We start from the raw sequence: 21,256 nt of genomic DNA, 5'->3' as shown, positions 1-21,256 counted from the left end.
ACAATATGTTGTTTCTGATACGTTTCCATTTATAATTTGAGAAAATCTAAAATCATTGATCCCCCGTGTTTGAAAAATTGAAACTACATGAGAACATATTAAAGCTTAAATATAAAAATAAGAAGATGTGGTATGATTGCCAATGAGGCAACTCTCCACCAGACACCACATGGCATAGAAATTAACAACTATAGGTCACCGTACGGTCCAAATATAACTTTGTTTGGCATTCTGTTATTTATATATTAAAGTATATTTCACAAAAAAATGTATATATTAATTTTAACAAATGTTAAGCAGCATGCATAGAAAAATACAATTTTAGAAGAAATAATTCAAAAACTTTAATTAGAACATTTGTTACTACCTTCCCTTTTAAATGACAAATTTCAATATGTATATCCTTCTAAATTTTCATCCATATTATCATTGTAGCCATGAAGTAGACATAAAAATGTTATACATGTAATAGGAGTGAAAGTAGGCTTTATTTTAAAACCTTGAACTTTGATGACTTAACTTTGGGTTGTGGTTTTCTACATCAAATTGTTCAAATTTCTGCCCAGTTGAACAGTTTGTTTTGTTAAAACAAATTGCGATTGGATCACAATTTTTAAGGAATTGCAATTCCCCAAGCAACACTTACAGTTAAGTCACAGTAAATGAACTTGCGTCATCTCTGTATGAACCAAATGTTGTATTAAAGAACAATTAAAATCTACCAGTACCGTAATTTTGTCACGTATATTCACGGAAATGTTTTTCATTGAAATATATTTTTTCTATCTATATTAGTGTATAAATATTCTACGGTTGAGTTTTAAAAAATGCATGTTAATCACCTGAACGTACTTGTACCGTAGGTTTCTTGCCGTATACAATTTCAAAAAGGAAGCCAGTTGCCCAGCAGGTCTTGAACAAAAAATAATGAAAAGTTTTCCTCAACAAAAATCAACAGAGATACAAGGCTTATGATTTTGTATTTAAGACGCGCGTTTCGTCTATAAAAGACTCATCAGAGACGCTCGAATAAAAAAGTTAAAAAGCCAAACCAAGTAAGAAGTTGAAGAGAGTTAAATGTAGAACTTAACAATAAGAGTTGGTTAAAATCTTCATTTTACAACAAAAAAGATAACTTCAACACTATTACAATTGTGTACTTTCGATCAGTTATATAGAGCTGGTATGTCAGTAATTGCTAGCAGGCTTTTGTTATATTATGGTGATCATTGTCATTTTGCTAAGTTTCTCCTGTTACCTAATGTAGCACCAGTCTCGGACTTCTTTTAAACTGAGTTTTAATGTGCAAGTTGCTGTGTGTTTGTTTATTCCTTATTGACTAGAGATATAGGGGGAGTGCTGAGATTTCACAAAACATGTTAAATCCCGCCGCATTTTGCGTCGGTCCCAAGTCGGGAACCTCTAGCCTTTGTGCGTTTATTTATAAAATGTTAGTTCATTTGTATGTGTTGAAGTTTAGTATGGCCTTCATTCCGCTGAAGTAGTATACATTATTGTTTGAGGAGCAGCTGATCATGACGCTCTTCTCCGGGTGTGGGATATTCTAGCTGCGATGAAAACTCACTGGACTAGGGTTGTTTTCTGCTCTTTGATCAGTTATTGTATCTTTGACAAATTCACCGTTTCCATTTTCTATTCTATTTTCATTGTGTATTGTACATTCCAGCAGTGTCTGCATATGGAGTATGTATTTCCAAGTCGATTACATGGCTTTCGTAACACATGGTTTCTGCTTTTGGTTCACTATAATGTAATTGCAGTGTCACAGATTATAACAAATACTTTCCACATGTTTTGTCTTTTATCCTGTCACAGGTTAATAGTTGATGACATCACAACGTATGACTCATCAACGGATCTAATTTGTATGAGAACACAACAGGTACTATAAGTTGAGCGTGAACCAGTGATCAGTTTCAAAGCCGTTTTTTCTTGAGATTTGTGTTTTTCAATTATCAGTTGTCTTTGCAGTGTTAATGAAGTGATGTGTGTTCCAACTTTTTCTTCGGGTTATTGTGTTGTCAGCTTTGTTTGTTCAAGTGTTTTTGTCTTGTTCCAGAATAGTATATGCATTACACATGTTACACTGTGAAATGAAATGTAAGGTAAAATTTAATTTTACGTATGTGATGTCACATTGCTCTTTCAGATCAAATCGTATAATATAAGCAATATAGCTTACCACACGACAAAGAAGTCGTCTTAAAAAGACAGTGGCATAACAATACGACAGACTTTTTTTTATTTACATACAATAGTACAATAGTAAGAGTTTTAAAATGACAGCCTAATAGCTTACTAGAGTTTTTTAAATAAACTGTTTTTTTAAATCTATTAAAATGATTTACAAATTGAACTGTAAGCTATTGCTAAAAAAAAATCCCCCGCTATTTGCATGATCAGTATTTGGTAAACAGGAAGATGATGAGTAATGAATATGAAAAGCATTGCATGTTAAATCTGAAAATGCATTATGCGAAAAATGCAAAAACAATCATTGGATGGCCGGACAGAAATAAACTAGTATACACTCCTCTATCTGAGATGGGGTAGAACTATAAAATGTTAATAAAATTAATTAATTTAAACACGAAAAGTAAATTCTGATTTTCACCAATTTACAGCTATTGATTTTGTCTATCAAAGCTATATCATATTGCAAGCAAGAGCAGTTTACCTATATGTCCAAATCTCATAAATCTATTAAAACGATACAAATTAAGGTAACAAACAAATTGCGGAAACCGCATGAACTCGAAAAAAGAGCGAGAATGCTATATCATCAAATGCTAAGCATATATCACCCGTCATACGAACCATACTCAGTTACAAATGTAAAATGTCATAATCGTGAATGAGACATAATCGATAAAATAAGGACACTTAAACTACACTAATTTAATTTGAATGTATCAACCGCAGCACCGTCTGCATTTATGACCATCAAACGGTCATCGTTGTCATTATATGCTAATCCTCTTGGCTGTTTTATGTCATTTTCTTGGCCCAAAATTACTTCATAGTGTTTAAGTGATTTGGATAATTTATAGACGTTATTTTCATTAGTGTTTAGTGCAAACACCTCTCCGTATTTATTAACGCACATATTTTCTGGATCTAGATACTTCAATTTTCTTTTAAATATTGTTCCACCATCCCAATCAATGCAATAAATATTAGTTTCATCAGTGTAGTAAATTGTTCCTTCCTGGTCTACACTTATAGAAATGGCAGCACATGTCCTATCTAAAACCTTGATGATGTTTCCTTTTAAATCGGTTCGAACTAGATGACCATCTAACACAATGACAAGCATTTCCTTATAACTGGCAAGGGCGGAAACAAACCCAATCTCGCAAATAGGTTTTACTTCTAAAGAATTCACATCAACAATCTGTATACCATTCTCCCATAAAGCAACAGCTACTAAATTTTCATTGACTACTGTAATATCAGCTGGCCAGTTTTCTAAATTGATCTGTTCATGAAAGCTCCCATCTTCTTGACAAATGTATAAACAGTTATACACAGAATCTTTCAACAGATACTTTCCATCTAGCAAGAAACGTCCAGCCGAAATTTTTGCCCTGTCATTGAAATCAGATGCAATAAACTTGAATGTTAATGAAATTGCTATGGAGCTCCTTTGTCGTAGCACGGGTACCTGACTTTGTTTAATTTTCCTAAGAGAGGGCAAAATGACTTTTTCTTGAACTACTGATATCTGTCCGAATGCGGATAGCACAGGATCAATATTGCCATCTTGTAAATTAATATTTGACACTTGCAGTTTATTACGAACGAAGTCTAAATATATTTCCTCATTTGCTAAATGTTTTTCAATTAGTTTTAATAGAACAAATTTATGTCCATCTTCATTCCAATGTTTGGATTTATTGAATTCAATGTCAAAATCAAATTGCTTTAACGTGCTATTTCGACTAAGTAATTCGTTCGAGAGGCTTTTGTTATCGTTAACTATTTCCGATAATTTTTCTTCTGCTTCAATTTCTAAATCACACAGTCGCTGATTTAAAATTTCTTTAATTTCATGTAACCGAAATGAAATTTGCTGATGATTTGCTGTCAGATGTGAATTATTTTCGGACAGTCTTTCCACAATATCTACTTGGACGTCTTTTGCGTCTTGTAATCTCTGTTGAATATCTGCTTCGAAAGACGAATTCAAACGTTTATATTCACAAATGTCGACCGTTTTGCATTTTGGATGAAATTTACAATTGCATACACTACAGCACAGTTGATCATGATAACTGCAAAATGACGATATGCATTCATTCTGGTGAATCAGACATGCAAATGGATAGACATCGATGTTTCGAAAAACCTTGTGGTGTATATTAGATTGAGTATGTATATCAAAACACCTGTGGCAGTAGAACTTTCTACATGTTGAACAACCATACGTTGAGATTTGAGGTTGTACGTTTGAACAATCGTCGCAAGGTTTGTAAATATTTCCTTGACGATGAAAATCTGCAAATGAAGAGATAAGTAGTTATCTAAATGTACTTGATAACACACATGTTACATACATTTTATTTCAAAACATTGTGTATTTCTATATAATACCGTTATCCAAGGTAATTTGAAACAAGAGGCTCTCGAGTGCCTGAATCGTTCACCTGGTAATGACTATGCTATTTTCTGTTTTTTTTTCTTTATAGCAATCAGGTCGGTTTGCCTATTTTGAGATAAAAAAAACGTTATTTGATGGCAATAAATCCTATGATAAGTCTGACAAGTTGGCCTTGTTGACTTATTTGTAGATCTTCGTTTGCTAATTTTGTTTTGCTTTTTTAATCTTTCTCTCTATCTTTTATACTTTGTGTAAAACATGTCTTTCAAGGAGAATTACTCCTCAAAGGAACCAATTGACGATTTCAAACATGTTGACTTATTTTCAGATCTCATTTTGCTGAATATTTTTGTTATATTGTAAAATCATAAAATGGGTAAAAACGGTCACTCAGGGGTAACAACTCTTTATGGAGTCAGTTGACAATTTCGGCCATTTGACTTATTTGTAGATCTTAACATGCATAATGTGCTGAACATCTTTGATGTTTACAATTTTTCTTTTTCTATAATGGTGTCAGCAAATTATAAAAAAAATGGATAAAACCATCTTTTAGAATAATTATAAGGTAAATCGACGAATTCGGCCAAGTTAACTTATTGTTAGGTCTTATTTTGCTGAAGACTTTGAAAACGCAAAATGTTAGTCAACCTAGTCCTTCAAGTGCAATTACTCCTATAAGAGGCCGATTGACGATTCGTTCATGATGACTTACAACATTTATTTGTAGATCATATTGTGTTAAACATCTATACTATTCTGATTCTCTATCAGCTTTTTTTTCCTAAAAAAATGCAAAAAAGGGTAAAAGTCATCATTTAAAGGCAATGATTAAAATTTCACTCTTCTATTATAGTTTTCAAGATTTTAACCCAAAACTGCGAAATTTGCAACGAAAAGACATTTCAGGGGCAAAACTCCAATAACGAGTTGTCCTATTTACTGAAAATTACGCCAGAGGTAAACGTTGACCTGTTATCCCTCTAACTGCATTCTTTTTGAGACATAAGCCAAAACCGATATGCCGACAGGTTCCACATGTGGAGCTGCTTACCCATCCGGGGCTCCTGAGAGCACACCCAATTTTGGGTGGGGTTCGTGATGCTAAGTTTTTAGTTTTCTATGTTGTGTTTTGTGTACTGTTGTTTGTCTGTTTGTCTTTTTCTTTTTTAGCCATGGCGTTGTCACTTTATTTTCGACTTATGAGTTTGAATGTCCCTTTGGTATCTTTCGCCTCTCTTTTATCCTTACGTTTTACTTCGCAACAGCAGCCATGTTTGTTGATGGACCAAATCCCCGGACATAATGTTTATAAAAGATACCCTATGTAATGTTCCGGTATAGTTTGGTATCATTTGGCACTGTAGTTTCAGAGACGATTTTTCAAACGTTTACCCAGTCTTTTTACCTCTAAAATGGTTTTATCTCATAATGTACCATTTTTTTAAATAAAATTTCAATTTCATAACCTTGAAATTAAAAATAGTAATAAGTGGTCTATATATCTTCAATATTCAACTATTATTTCCTTGAGATTCAACTAGCCTATCAGACGGTGTTATTAAAAATCAAACAAGAAATAAAAACTATGGTTTTTGTCCATACAAGTTCAGCTTGAAACACAGAACTTTTAAACAAATTGTCGAAAGGAAGTGTAGCTTTACAACAATTTTGAATTTTAGTAGTACATCATTGATTGAAAACACACAAAATTTCTCGTCGTGTTTTAAGGGTTATTTACTGCATTTCGATTACATATAAAAACAGAACTCTTTAAAATAAAATAAAGTCGTTTTGCTTGATAAATTTGTTAGTATAAACATTAAGTTACAAAGATCGTCTTTGTTGGCATTTTGCTGCCTACCGTGCTCTTATCTTTGATAAGCTTAGGTCATTTTCCTATTCTGATTACCCGTATGTTCTCCTTGTAAGATGACATCGATCACATGTTGCTCTTGTGAAATGACATTTTCATTTGCTGTTTCTAAAACATTCGTCACGAAACCAATTACATTTTCATGCAAGCAAGTCGACGACTCTAGTGTTTTGATTTTTATTCCTACATCTAATCGTATTGGTTTTTTCTGAATTCCTGGTTCCATAACATATGTCGATGGCCACTTATTCTGCCTAGTTGAACTTTTGGTACAACCGTCTGTAAAGGGAACAATTAAACGTAATGTTAGTAACTAGTAATATAAACAAATTACAGGTAAGTCGATAATCTTAGCTTTCGTGCTCCTGTTTCATAATTTTTCATTTAAATTAACAATTTAATTATTAAGCTTTGTCAAATATTTTGTCCTATTTCAAGGAATTGAATTGTGTAACGAAATATAGTACTCCCGAATCAAATCCATGCTAAAGAGGGACACCCGTTCAACTGTGCAAGATCTATACATTTTTTAAATACACAGCCAAGTCCATCTTGATAAAGACCTTAATTCCGCTGACTCGTGAATGGAAAGTGACACAATTATGTACGCAAAACTTTATGAACCATTGCTACGCAAAATACTGCCTCTATCCAACATACCCTTATTATCAGTTTTAGTCATCCTCATCAACCAATGTTAAAATCTCTTTTCCTTATGAATCACTAAGCACAATATCATCGTAAATTAACTTAACATGAAAAACAAGAGGGGTGTCAGTAGTTAACAGGAACTACGCACAATCCAAGAGGATTGGCGTGCCCTTGGGTTTTCTTTGGTGGTCGTGTTTCTTAATTTTCAGTTTTCTCTGTAATATTTCATAAACTATTGTTTGATAATGTTTCTTTGACGTTGATGCTGTCTCGATTTGATAACCAACTTATTATTTTTTATTCCCTGTATAAAGTGCAATTAAATTGTACAGAAATATTTGTAAGACAATGTTTATTCATATAGCATCGGTAACTATATCAGAACTAGGTTTCACCTTTGGATCACAATACAATTTAAATTCTGTCTAATTTTTTAGCTGAAAGTTAATTGAAACAGTATAGATTGGTTGCGCCTAATTCAGTTGATATATGGATTGCACATCAACAGCTATGGCTACACCCTAAAATATACCTAGATGTCGACACTAGTTGTTCGTTGAGAAAAGACATTTTACAATAATTCTGACTATTCCCATTTAATTTCAAGGAATATTCAAGCATCGCAAGCATATTGTGTATCATTATGTATTTATTTGCACATAGCTCGTTATTTGTATAAATAGATTTAGAATTTTAAGGAGCCTAACGTTTTGACTCCCCCAGGCAAAGTTGACCTTAAGTGGATTTGGCTATTATGTTTATGTCAATTTTTGTCATATAGCTCTTCAACTGTTTGGATTCTTATACATCATTGGCTTTCAAATATTCGGCGTTGAGCATTCCTGACGGAGGTAAAAACCAGAAAAGCGCGTCGGACGCATGAATTAAATAAAGTGTTGTTTATATTTTTTCTTAATTATTATTAACTCTTAATCTATACTCGACGAACAAATCATAAGTGGTATATATCACAAGTCAACTGCAGTCTTTGGACACATTTATGTTCAGTGTATGCTTGTAAGCTAAGATAACTACAGTTCTGATTACTTGTCATTTTGATTCAACGAAAAGTTTCCCAATCTGTTTAAACTTTTATTCCACATCTTCTGAAGAAATAATATGTAAACCCTTATAGTTGTATCTGATTAAATACCTTTATCTAAAATGGTATCAAATAGACGTAGGGTAGCTGTAACGTCACAGTCCACTGTAGAAATGCCCAATATGTCTTCCACAAATCCAGTTACTTCGGCCAGAAAACTTTTTCTGTATTTTAACATTTTTGTCTGTATTGAGACGTATAATAAAATGCTTCCGTGTGACGCACTGTTTAGCTTAATTGTATATCTGCCAGTATTCAAATTTTCTTTCAAATTATTTATTTTTTCTGTGATTTCTTCCTCATTGTCACAACCATGTATTACTATTGTTGCTGCAACTTCGCCTTCGTCTTCTGAAATAAATACCATAAAAATTGATACTGTAGAAAAATAAATATCTAGTAGGTAATTTCACAGAAATTGGAGATACTTTAGAATTCTCTAGTTCGCTTTTACATTTAAATATTAAATATCTTGATATTTAGCTTGTATACATATACAGGTTACATTATCATAACAAAATTGTAGACGTCTAAATATCATCAAATATTTCGTTTAAAGATTTTTTTTTATATTCAAATATTAATAGAGAAACGAAGAAGGGGCCTTCGGTTAAAATAGAAACGTCCATACATGTAACAGTAGAAAATGAAGCAAACGCCTATCACATTTGTATCAGGAGATATTGTAAAGACGATTTTCGTAAGCAGATATGGGAATATAAATCTAAATAAATGTAAATCGTTTAAAGAAGAAAACAATTTCCATTTCTGCTTCAAATTTGCTTATATCAAAAGAAGTATTGCAGTCTTAAATAAGTTTGAAAGATTATTCTTTTATTTGACAACTGTATGTGACATAAAAATCTCGTACCCTTTTCCTCAGGCCCAACTATGATATTCCAAAACACTTCCGATTGCATCGAGAATATGCATTAAACTCAGATTCTTAAGCTTTACTGTTTACATGTAACAGTATGCGTTAAGTAAATCTGATTAATGTTTTTTTCTTATATGAATGAACCATGCATATTGTTATTTAATAATACGAACCCGTTAGTTTTTTGCAGCAAATCAGACTTGCGTGCTACAGGACGTTATGATAAACAATAATTCATGATATGGTCTTAAATTTGGATGTCAGAATAAAATTTATAAAAAAAAGATATAAACATTGTAGTTATATAACTGGAAATTATAAATACATGTATGTTATATGATTGATTTTTCAACTGATTCTAAATAAAAGTATACATACACAGATAACAAATTCAAATGAATATCACAACGAAATACCAAAATCATAATGTAATTATTTGTACTTACCGCAGACTTTTTCATTTGTTTCCTGTATCATGCTTTCAAAATCTACCCCATAGTAAATATTCAGCGTTTTATCATTCTTCAATTTATGTCTAAGTTGCACTAAAATGTGTAGAAAAAAAAGTCAAACGCAAAGGAATAATCGAATTCGAACAAAGAGTTATTGAATTGCACAATGTTATCTTACGAAACACATATGGTCTAACGTTGATGTATGTAATGTACGTTAAACCTGCTGGTATAAAGGATTGCATAATAACAACATCTAACGCTTACTTTCAGCTATATTGGTTTTAGACATTTTTCTATGGTGTTCCTTTGATAGTCTCTATCTTCATGATCTTAAATTGATTCAACACTATTATAGATTCGGGGTACTATAATTCTGAAGTCCATTTTTTTAGATCTATATTTTGTTGCTTTCTCATTGATAAATAAATGCTTCGCATCTGCTTTTCCCATACATACGAAATATAAAATATTTTCTATAAGGACAAAACTTTACGGCTAGGAAAGAATTCGTCATCAAATTACATCTATTTGACATGTTAGATAAATGTTTACAATTGACGATTGAGAGTCAAGAGTCAAAGGATGAGACATTTAAATAATGGATTATTTCAAAAGTATGATTTTATCAATGTATTACTCGGTACATTTATAGCATCTCTGATATTGCTTTTGATAAAACTCAATGTAATATAATTGGTCTAGCAAATAGCTGTTCATTAGAAACAAATCAAGCCAATCAATCGATTAATGGATGCGAAATTTGTCAAATTTGACAGTATGCACAATTTCTATCCATCAATAAACCAGTTTTTATGAAGAATTTGAAGCTATTTGATGTTATGCAACCAATTTACTAACCAACCAACCAACATAGTAATAATCATGTTCGAAAAGGTGGAGAGACCTTCACTCACAAAATGTTTATATTTGTTGGAAGCAATTAGTTTATGTCATGATATCATCTTTTTTATTTATTTCGCATGTACTGAATAAAAAATCAAAACGAAAACACAAAAGTTAATTAGTCAATACACAGGCTAACTACATCCATTACAAAACAAAACAAACTTAAGCCAAAAATGAACACCAACAGTCTTAAAAAAATACAAAAAAATAAGAAATTAAAAATAATTTTTACATCTTGAATAATTACTTACATTTCAACTCACAAATTTCTTCAAGTGCATTTGTATATTTCTCTTCTGTTTCTGCGTCAATTGAATTAGATCGTAGCGACAATACTTTTGTGGAAAAACCAAAAGTCGAACTTTTCTGAAGGTACGTATCTAAACGTCTTCCAATTTCAACAAAATCTGTAAAATACTTTTGCAATTCTGTTTCCGAAACTTCTTTCGAAGCTCTATGGCAAACACTGTTACGCAAATGGTGAATTCTTTCCACATCATCACTGACTGATAAATCACAGGACCTAGGTTCTCGTCCCCATAGCTGTGTTGGGGTTGGTATAAGATTAAAATATTTAAGCAACTTATAAGCAAAAGTCACATCCACGTCAGCATATCCCCTTTGGTACATATCTTGAACAATCTTTTGTTCCTTTGAATTGAGATTGTCACTAACTTTTTTGTCATTTTGAATCATATTAAAAAGTGTTCGTGGTGGAATACTATTTAATAGAAGTTCTTGCATTATTTCTGGAAACACATCTGATACAACTAATAATATACGTGCTAGTCTGGTTCTTGATTCTTTTGTTTGTAACTTCGCTGTTGCCATTTTTATATAACTTTTGAGTTTTTTGTTAACCTGGAAACATGAACTTGCAGTTTAATTTGTTGAAATAAAAGCTTTCTGATTAAACAAAATGCATATAAGTACATGCGTAATAATAAGAAGATAACAAATCAAGAAATGTTATTAAAAAAACAGAGTGAGAGTCATATCTAGTCCAGGCCAATTCACAGTCCAGTCCAGTCAAATCAAAGAGTCCAGCATTCAATTCAAGTCAAGATATAACACTTTGCCGGTAAAACGGACTTAGTTGATTGTCTATTCACTATATATATAAACGAGTCGGGATTTATTTGCAAAATAAATGAATAAAGAAATAACTCCATTTAGAACGTAAAATCAAATTACAGTAACTTAACATTTCAAATTTCAAAAGAATGGCGTTTCTTGGAAATTATTTATCATAGAATCAAAGGAAGAATAAAAAACAAGTTTCTATTTCCGATTTATATAGATCAAAATAAAATAAAAACACACTGCTTGCATTAAAGTAGGGGTACTTACGAGGTATATAACATTTAACACAGATACAAAAAAATAAAGTATTTGATTTACCTGTTGAAATGCATTTTTCATTTTCCCTCAATTTAAAGCGGCCGACATCTCTTTTTGAGATATTGCATGTTTTTTTATTGAATTTAATATCTCATTCAAAAAAAAAAATGAATTTAGTTTTTCTGAATCAGGAAAATCAATTTTATTAATTTAAGGAGACGATTTTTTGTATAGCTCTTTGAATTGTATATAAAAAGATTTTTTTCATATCTCAATCTATACAGTAACGGTAAATGAATAAGTAAGAATTCGTGTATAACGAAAGTGAAAGTAAGAAAAAAGTAAATTTTAAATGAAAATGTAAAAAAAACATCTACCAAAATGAGTTTCTTGTAAACGATAAAGATATATTGTATCTTTCTGAAGCACTAAATACATTCAATCCTTGAATACCTAGTGGATGCAAAGTCTTAAAATTTTTTCCAATTGTACAGGCTTAATTGTATTCAGTACTTTTTTAAGTGTGAGCACAGTCTTTTTTTTTCCAATTGTTACAATGGACATTACATTTCAAATTATATCAACTGTAATTATTATACTTTTATGCACGTAAAACTTACTTTTGAAAGGTTTAGATGTTCTTAATTGTTTACGGTATGATAACAGGTTACACATACATAAATACGTGTTGCACAACGCACAGAAACAACCTATTTTATCATTTTACCTGGATTTTTCAAAAATACACCAGATATTATTGTATTTTTGGTCGCACAATATCAAAGGGATCGTTTATTGCGTTTGCAAATGAAATTGTCACGTTTTAGTTTTTTGCCATGTTTTAATTTTTCCATTTTGTTTATTATCTTTTTATAGATAATTTAGTAATTCATGTAGTTGTATTCGTATTCCTTTTATTTCAGTAGATACCATCAAAATTATATATTATATGTCATTTTTCGGTTCTTGCTTCTCACCTAAACTTTAACATTTGTTATAACCACGAGAGAATCAATGTCTTCAGTTAAACAAAATATATGATGAAAAGTATTTGTGATTATACATGTATAAGTACCACGAAAACAACAAATGTATTTGTTACGTATGATTTCTCGATGTATTTCAAATATTAACTAATCAATAAATCTTAAATCTAATTTATTTTGTTGTCCAGAAAATCTATATGTCACACTTTACAATCTACACATACTTTTTCTTAAATATAGGCAAACAAATAGTGTGTACTTACTTTTGAATCAAATATAATTCCAGATAACGAACAGTACGTTAATAGTTATTAAAACATGTGTATCCACAAATAGAATTGACATAATTTAGGATCATATCTAGATTTTCAGAAAAGAAACCGGATGTTATTTAAAAATCGATCGACCTACGTTGAAGGGAGCACTAATTGTGTAATGAAATAAGATTGTAAGAAATTTAAAGGGAAAACGGTACTATTTATTCTGCCATAGGCGACAATTAATACTACCATTTTTTAAATTTACCACTTTTTATAATAAAAACCTGGATAAAACAGTAATGTGTGGTGTTAGTACTTTATTATTGTGTTTAAAAAAATTGAAGCGTAATAGTATCATGACCAACTTCCAACGGAGCTTGTTTATGTTATCCATGCCCACCGTCATTTTACACCAAATTTATGAAATTTTGCAAGTCTTTTCGAATAATTCTCTAGAAAATATTTCAATAGGTTTCAAAATTTATATTGTAAATATACACACTGTAATTATTCATAGATAAATAAAAAAAATATATTGTACCCTTACATTCAATCACAGCGCTCCTAAGTTGACTTCCTTCACCTGCCTTGGGTATACAAAATGCCAACCTAATGCTGGGAAAATGTAATAGTACCGTTTTCTCTATACTGTGACTAAAGATATAAAGATATAAAGAATTCTGATGACACCATTAATGCAATACTGGGTTATTGTGAAAACCTTGGCTAAAATAAATACTTGTATGTCCCCATTACTTAAAGACACATGGATCATTGTATGTCCCCACCCCTACATGCTGGTTTACCTCTTTCTCTACTTTTTTTAGATAAGGCTTAATAAACAACCTGTATCCAATCATATCTTATCTTATTTAAAAAGAATAATAAACATTTCCATTCAAACAGATAAAAATGACAGAACCATTCAATTTGTATCTATTTTATCCAAAATTTACAACATACAACATGTAAGCACAAATTCAAGATTTTTCATACTAATGTCCATTCCATTCTTTAGTATATGCCATATTGTGGTTCAAAGTTTCAGAGCTTGTTATAAAATCCATTATTTTGTCTTGAGATGATAAAAACAAAGATATTAGACACTTAAAACATTAAATGTGCAAACTACTCAGCTGTAAAGTTGCCTTTGTTGCCTTTATTTATCTATGAAACAGCTGAATTATGTCCCTTGGGAGTATTAATTTCCAACAGAAGTCCTTTCAGACAGTAGAAAATGAAAAATTATATATGCCTGCTTTAATAAAAGATAGAAACTACAAAATGAAGCACTATTGAAATAGTTGCTGCATGAATTGCCAAGAATGTGAATAATTCTTTTACACAGGAGAGTATAAATTATATCTAAATTTAGACTCAAGTGGGCCTCTTCTTTTTCTTAGATGGACAATTTTAACACTGAAAATGCTTCTAGTATGATCAAATATTGCCTTACTCCATAAACAGTACAGACTTAACCAGACAATTTCCCATTTTAATAGATTATGTCTAGAGAAATACCCAAGTGATACATTTAGGGAATTACACAGCAAAAAAGGCAAATATTTCAGTTAAAAATATTTGTCACGACATGAATTCTGGTGTTTCCTATTGAATTAATCATTGCAAAAGGTGAAAACAAATACAAAAGAACTAAAGTTTGGTGCATTTTATACAATATAGATAATATTGAAATCCTAGAATAAAGTTTTATATCACATGTATCAGTACCCATCAATTTGACTTATTATGATGACTCAGCACTTATCTGAACACAGTATTGTTCTCAGTGAAAAAATTCTATTCTTTGTGATAAAAATCAAATGTACTAATCAAAAGCTTCAAAATAGCATAATACAACTGAAGTCTGATTGATTTTGATTTCCCTTGCTATCTTTAGTATAGGGAAAACGGTACTATTTATTCTGCCATAGGCGACAATACTAACATTTTTTAAATTTACCACTTTTTTTATAATAAAAACCTGGATAAAACAGTAATGTGTGGTGTTAGTACTTTATTATTGTGTTTGAAAAATTGAAGCGTAATAGTATCATAACCAACTTCCAACGGAGCTTGTTTATGTTATCCATGCCCACCGTCATTTTACACCAAATTTATGAAATTTTGCAAGTCTTTTCGAATAATTCTCTAGAAAATATTTCAATAGGTTTTAAAATTTATATTGTAAATATACACACTGCAGTTATTTATAGATAAATAAAAAAAATATATTGTACCCTTACATCCAATCACAGCGCTCCTAAGTTGACTTCCTTCACCTGCCTTGTGTACACAAAAGGCCAACCTAATGCTGGGAAAATGTAATACTAGTAGTACCGTTTGCCCTATAAGAGAACAGTAAGAGATAAAAATAATTCTAACTTACGTTCATCAGAAACGGTCAAACCCAATGGTTGAAACCAGTGATGAAATGACAATATACAAGGGTTACAAATGACCCTTGATGGTATCCAAAAGATTTTTACAAATGTTGTAGCTTTTGCATATGGCTAAATAATTACCTGATAATGAATAATGAAATTCTTTTTTGTTGTTGGTGTTAATCATGAGTTTTTTATAGGTGATTTACTAATTGATGATAACAGTGATTTTTTTTACTTTGCAGGAATTCAGCAAAAAAATTAACATTTAACTTATATTTCTAGAATATCATTCTATACTCCATATAATGCCAAAAGCTTGGAAAAATCTACTGACTGCTTTAGAGAAAATAACATGCATATCAAATGAAAAATTTTCTCCATTGTCTAAAGGTTGTTATTTACCTTGTAATTCTATACAACATGTCCTGTCTGGCCCTTACATGTCAATTATATCTGAAACCTCTACTGACGCTTCCCATGTTCGATGTCATATTACTATAAATAAGAAGATGTGGTATGGGTGCCAATGAGACAACTCTCCAACCACGTCACAATGTATAAAAAGTTAACAATTATAGGTCAAAGTACAAAGATGAGGTCTAATGTATATAAAAAAAACGAGAAACGAGACACACATATGAACCACACCAACAAACGACAACAACTTAATAATAGGATCCTGAATTGGGACAGGTACATACAAATGCAACGGGTTTCAACGTTTTAACAGGCACCAACCTTCACCCTAACCTGAGACAGTAGTGAAATATTACAACATAAAAAGACACACTATAAAATATCTATTGAAATGGCTTAACTCGATCAAAAAGACATTTAAACAAAAGCAATATACATACACTGAGCGAATGAGTTTGATCTATGACACAGTATAAATACAATATTAAAATGTAGGTGCCTATATAACATAGACGTAACACACAGATACATGTGGTAGGACCAGAATGCCAATGCATTCCTTAATTTTGTCCTAGGTGTTCATGTAATTCCTACCAGAGTGATAAAAGATGAGTATGAACAAGTAGATAATTACTATATGCATTAAAAGCGTATTTAACATTGAAGTTTTAGACTGCTATAGAAAAATTTAAAATTATTACTTATACTATAGATGATGATTATGCATATGTATCTTATTGTTGTAATACTGGTGTAAAAGATAGATCAAATTGATGTATTATAACTTTTTTTTTCTAGTGATCTTGCATATTTCAGAAGAATTTTTGAAATCTGGATAAACTTTGTTAACTCCCAATGCTGAAAGTCTTTAATTGGAGTAGGACGAGCATAATCTCTTTGCGTTTCCCTATAATGAATTAAGATTTATTTAATATTACAAATGAAAAGATATCTAAACTTTCTAAAATAATCGAAATCATATCGAAAACACATATCTCTGCTAAGAACGTGCTTTTCAGTACCCGATTCAAAATAATCAAGAAATTCGATATTCTGGCCTTGCGGTCATAAAACTTTCGAGAACGATTATCGTACTCAGACTCAGAAATCAACCAATCAAATTATTGGATTAGGTGTTTCGAGCACAAATTTTGTACTCCGAGTACTGAGTAAAGTTTTATGACCGAAAGCACAGGTCTGTAATCACATTTGCTTAATAAATGCATTTTAAAGGTGTGTCTATTTACTTTTGGACACATTGGCTGTACCCTTCGACCAAAATAGTTTTGAAATAAAAAGGTGAAGTTTTGTGTGATACACATTTGTAAAAAAATAAGTTAGTCTGTTCGAAGCATACTGTTTGACTGAAATAAAACTGTTTCGTATTTGAGGTAAATACATATAGCTACAAATGTATGGTCTGGATTTTAACTGAAATTATCACATTTTATGTACCTTATCAATAGCCCTGACTCCTTGTCCATGTATGGCTAAACATGTTGGTCTTTTTCGGTTGTATCTTACTAAAAACAATTATGCTGGTAAGATTTCAAACAGCTACAATGTTCGCAAGCTTTGAGGAAACTACTCATATTACACATCTTTTTGCACATGGTTTAGTTAAAATAAAATGCATATGACGCACAAAATTAACGGTGTGTATTCTGTGAAAGTGAACAATGAACAAGAACACTCATAAAGATAAGGAGATGTGGTACGATTTCTAACGATACCAATACCCACCAAAGATCAAACGAAGTGCATATAAGCAAATAAAGAGGACTGTCCGGCTTCAACAATGATAGTCGGGTATAGGCCTCCCTTCATGAAAAATGTGAAACAATTCAAAACGAGATAACTGATTTTAGATGATTTGAGCAATTTTTACAAAGATTTGAGCCTAGAATGTTGGATCCCAATTAATCTCATTGGAAGTGTTGTAAAAATTTCGATGAGTAGTACATATATGCTCTTGAACGTTTATATTTGGTTTTCAATTCTTAAATAGTTTAACTCCGAGTATCAATGAAGAGACATTAATTGTCGAAATTGACATTTGGTGCAGAAAATTGGTACTAATCCATTTCCCTAACCTTCTCAAAATAAACCAATATTCTAATTCTTGAATAAGTTGGAAGTCTGTTTCATTGATTTCAAACGTAATGATATTTAATATTTTATATATTTGTATTATTTGATATTTTCCAAATGAAATACAGATAAGGGAAATTATAGTAAACTTTAAAATTAAGTTTCATTCCTTTAATAACAATGAACAAGGATGTTGGCTTGACATAAAACCTTATAACATAGAGCATCATTTGTCATGATTTGTTTAAATGTGAAAAAAAAAGACTTCAGTATAATATTAATGTGAGTTTCTAAGGCACAATAACATTTATACGTGCATGCTATATAAATAATTTAATGATACATATTGTGTTCCATCTTGCAAACCGTAAAGTGTGTCCACTACAGTTATGCGGCGAAAAATTTAATTATCTAAACACTTGACATAAAACGCTGGTATAAATAGTACAATATTATAATCACAAATACATGATAACTACTAACTCTTTCGGCTGTGAGCGTTTAGACGATATTTTCTCTTTAAGTTTTTTATAATTACATATCTTTTCATAATATGTCCTATCGCCCATGATGTACACTGAATGCATTATTAGTTTATCAGATGAGGTCGAAGGTTTGAACTAACTTTAATATATTGATGCTTATTTTGCCGCTGTTACTTTGTCGGGGCATTTGAACGGAAATTAGTCTTATTTCCATCTTAAACATCAATTGAGCTAACACTACGATTATAAGACCCTCAACTATTCATTCATGACAAAATCTACATCATCATTAAGCGTAATGCGATAAATAATGGAATAACTCGCAACATGTATTACTGTTAGTCATGCAATTGATTGAATATGTTTTAAAAATCAATAAATAACATCAATATAAATATAACTATTTTTAAGGTATTTAAAACCTTTAAATTTTACACTATGAATATATAATTTGTGTGTGCTACATAATGCAATTCTGTGTACTGATATGTAATTCATACAAACACAACTTCCTTATTTAGCAGGAAATTCTCAAAAATACCTGGTACCTACATTTACATGAAACGAAAGTAAGTACACTGTTCCTTATCTACGATGTTAAGAAAATATATAGATTTTAGTTCCAAATATATTGTACCTAATGCCTATTGCTATCTAGAAAACAAATCAATGATCAGATACGTCTTTAAATTGAAACGGATTAGATAATTCGTCTGGCGTACCAAAGTATAGGATTTGTATCTTTAATAAGTTCTTACAATTTTGTTGAAGTTGCGTATGGGATATTTTTTTTCAAAGAAGCATAATATTGATATGTTTATACCGAGGCTCAAATCCAAAGATTTCTATCGTTAAAAGTATTATCGGAAACACTTTGTATTTACACCACAGGACGTATGCAGCAATTAATCATCTACTGAAAAAGTTAACATCATATAAAAAATTAAAAGCCCTCACATCGATACATATATATATAAATGTAAAACGTAATATTGGTTTAAAATTAATTCAACAATCATCAATTATAAAATGTTAATCAAACCATGCAAAACAAAATAATTGGAACCTACATGTCCATGTAGGAAAGAAAGTTCTATGACTGTACATGTCACTTTAAAAGATTAACGTATATTAAAAATAAATCAAATGTATACGCTTGTCAGTAAACATTTTTAACATTACAACAAATATGACCTCAACATTGTACTTCTTTCTAGAAATGAGATTTCTTCAACGGAAATGTTTCTTCATGATGTTGGTCAGCTGTTGTATTAACTCAAGCAATGCTTGTCCGACTTCTTGTTATTGCCAAGATGTGTCAGAGGGAGGAAATGTTGACTTTAAAAGATTAACGTATATTGAAATAAATCAAATGTATACGCTTGTCAGTAAACATTTTTAACATTACAACAAATATGACCTCAACATTGTACTTCTTTCTAGAAATGAGATTTCTTCAACGGAAATGTTTCTTCATGATGTTGGTCAGCTGTTGTATTAACTCAAGCAATGCTTGTCCGACTTCTTGTTATTGCCAAGATGTGTCAGAGGGAGGAAATGTTGACTGTAATACAAAGGGACCAAACATAGTGCCACAAAATATTCCAACTTATGTTAAGAAACTGTAAGTTTTAAAATGAGATTGCTATGTAGAACTCTATAGATTTATATTAAATCATTTCAAGATGTTTCATACTAATCAAATGGACGGTAACGTTTACTTTAAATTCAATTCGTGTTTATTGAAAAAAAGTTTCATAGAGTATCTTATTTAAAAGTTTTCAACATTTCTATTTAAGTAAGAAGATGTGGTATGAGTGCCAATGAGACAAATAACCATCCAAGTCAGAATGTATAAAAAGTTAACAATTATAGGTCAAAGTTGATCTGTTCATTTGAACCGAAAGTTAACAGTGAAGTTGTAACATTTTTACCTTTGGTGTCTTGTGTATGACACCACATTATATAGATGTATAACATAATATCGGCTGCATGTATATATGTGCTTAATCCTTTTGATTTGAGTCATTCATATCGAATGCACAATGTGCCAAGACGAAATGTTCATGTCGTGGGTAATATTAAGATTCGAATATATTTACAATTTTAATCAGTAGGCAGTTAGATAACCATAACAAAGGTTAATGAACGATGTATAAAAAATATTGATACAATACGAAAATACTATAAGTGATAAACTTAACAAAGAACCGTAAAACAAATTTACAATATTGCTTTTGAATAAAAGGGTCATAAAACAACAACAAAGTTACAAAATAACAACCACACGATAGTCATAGTTTGAAAATTGGTGTTTATTTATAACAATGCGATGAAATTCAATGTTTGACACGACAGATATTCTCATTTAAAAGAAGTCCTCCATCGGAGCAATAACCATTTTATGTCTTGGACACATGTTTATTGTTAAGGAAATATGAGGCTATCTTTGTATTGTCTGTGTCGTTTGGTTGCTGTATACCTTGAATCTGTTTTTATAGTATCATCTATATATAATAGAATCTGCTGACTATATACGTCAAAAACACGGTGTCCATTTTACTGGGTTTAATTATCCAGTATCTTTCAGTTCCATATTCTTTTATTCCGAATTCATCTAAAAAGCACTGGAAACATCAACGTAGAAAATATTTGCATCATAGAAATCTAATCTTCAAACCAAGTTACGCTTGACAATTATACATTAATTTGTTAACCACCAACTATTCAAGAGATTGTCAGCTCTTTAGACCATTGCCATGACGTAAGCCTATTATTTACCGTAGATTCTTTTTCTAGAA

At 31.0% G+C, this 21,256-nt stretch overlaps 2 protein-coding genes across 3 annotated transcripts in view; one reads left to right on the top strand and one right to left on the bottom strand.

Annotated features, from left to right (window-relative positions):
* Positions 1–2,904: 2,904 nt before the first annotated feature.
* Positions 2,905–12,572, bottom strand: LOC127703866 (uncharacterized). 2 transcript variants are annotated; one of them, XM_052207939.1, is made up of 6 exons: positions 12,450–12,572; positions 10,740–11,349; positions 9,574–9,672; positions 8,302–8,601; positions 6,534–6,776; positions 2,905–4,518 (listed from the first exon to the last, which is right to left on the bottom strand). In XM_052207939.1, exons 2-6 carry the CDS (start codon positions 11,317–11,319, stop codon positions 2,915–2,917), a joined length of 2,826 nt encoding a protein of 941 aa, XP_052063899.1. In that variant the 5' UTR covers positions 11,320–11,349; positions 12,450–12,572; the 3' UTR covers positions 2,905–2,914. The 2 variants fall into 2 exon arrangements, with proteins under 2 accessions (XP_052063899.1, XP_052063900.1); XM_052207940.1 differs by having other exon boundaries at positions 4,375–4,518; positions 6,486–6,776.
* A 6,342-nt stretch (positions 12,573–18,914) lies between these two features.
* The window catches only part of LOC127703871 (leucine-rich repeat-containing protein 15-like), a 29,078-nt gene continuing 26,736 nt past the window's right edge, over positions 18,915–21,256 (top strand). The window contains exons 1-2 of the mRNA XM_052207947.1: positions 18,915–19,024; positions 19,899–20,079. Of these exons, the coding sequence (XP_052063907.1) occupies positions 19,901–20,079 (179 nt within the window). The 5' untranslated portion in view covers positions 18,915–19,024; positions 19,899–19,900. The remainder of the gene's footprint in view (positions 19,025–19,898; positions 20,080–21,256) is intronic.

The sequence above is a fragment of the Mytilus californianus genome, unplaced genomic scaffold (genome assembly GCF_021869535.1).
Source record: "Mytilus californianus isolate M0D057914Y unplaced genomic scaffold, xbMytCali1.0.p SCAF_53, whole genome shotgun sequence".
NCBI classification, from domain to species: domain Eukaryota; kingdom Metazoa; phylum Mollusca; class Bivalvia; order Mytilida; family Mytilidae; genus Mytilus; species Mytilus californianus.
The sequence above is the reverse complement of the archived record's forward strand: the minus strand, read 5'-3'. Positions and strand labels throughout refer to the sequence as shown.

Bases quoted from the DNA above. Each gene is read 5' to 3' on its own strand.
- LOC127703866 (XM_052207939.1), bottom strand. From the start codon at position 11,319: ATGGCAACAGCGAAGTTACAAACAAAAGAATCAAGAACCAGACTAGCA. The intron at 8,602-9,573 runs GTAAGTACAAAT...TATTTATTTCAG, and splicing joins AACAAATGAAAAAGTCTGCG to AAGACGAAGGCGAAGTTGCA. The intron at 4,519-6,533 runs GTAATCAGAATA...CTTCATTTGCAG, and splicing joins CTTACAAGGAGAACATACGG to ATTTTCATCGTCAAGGAAAT.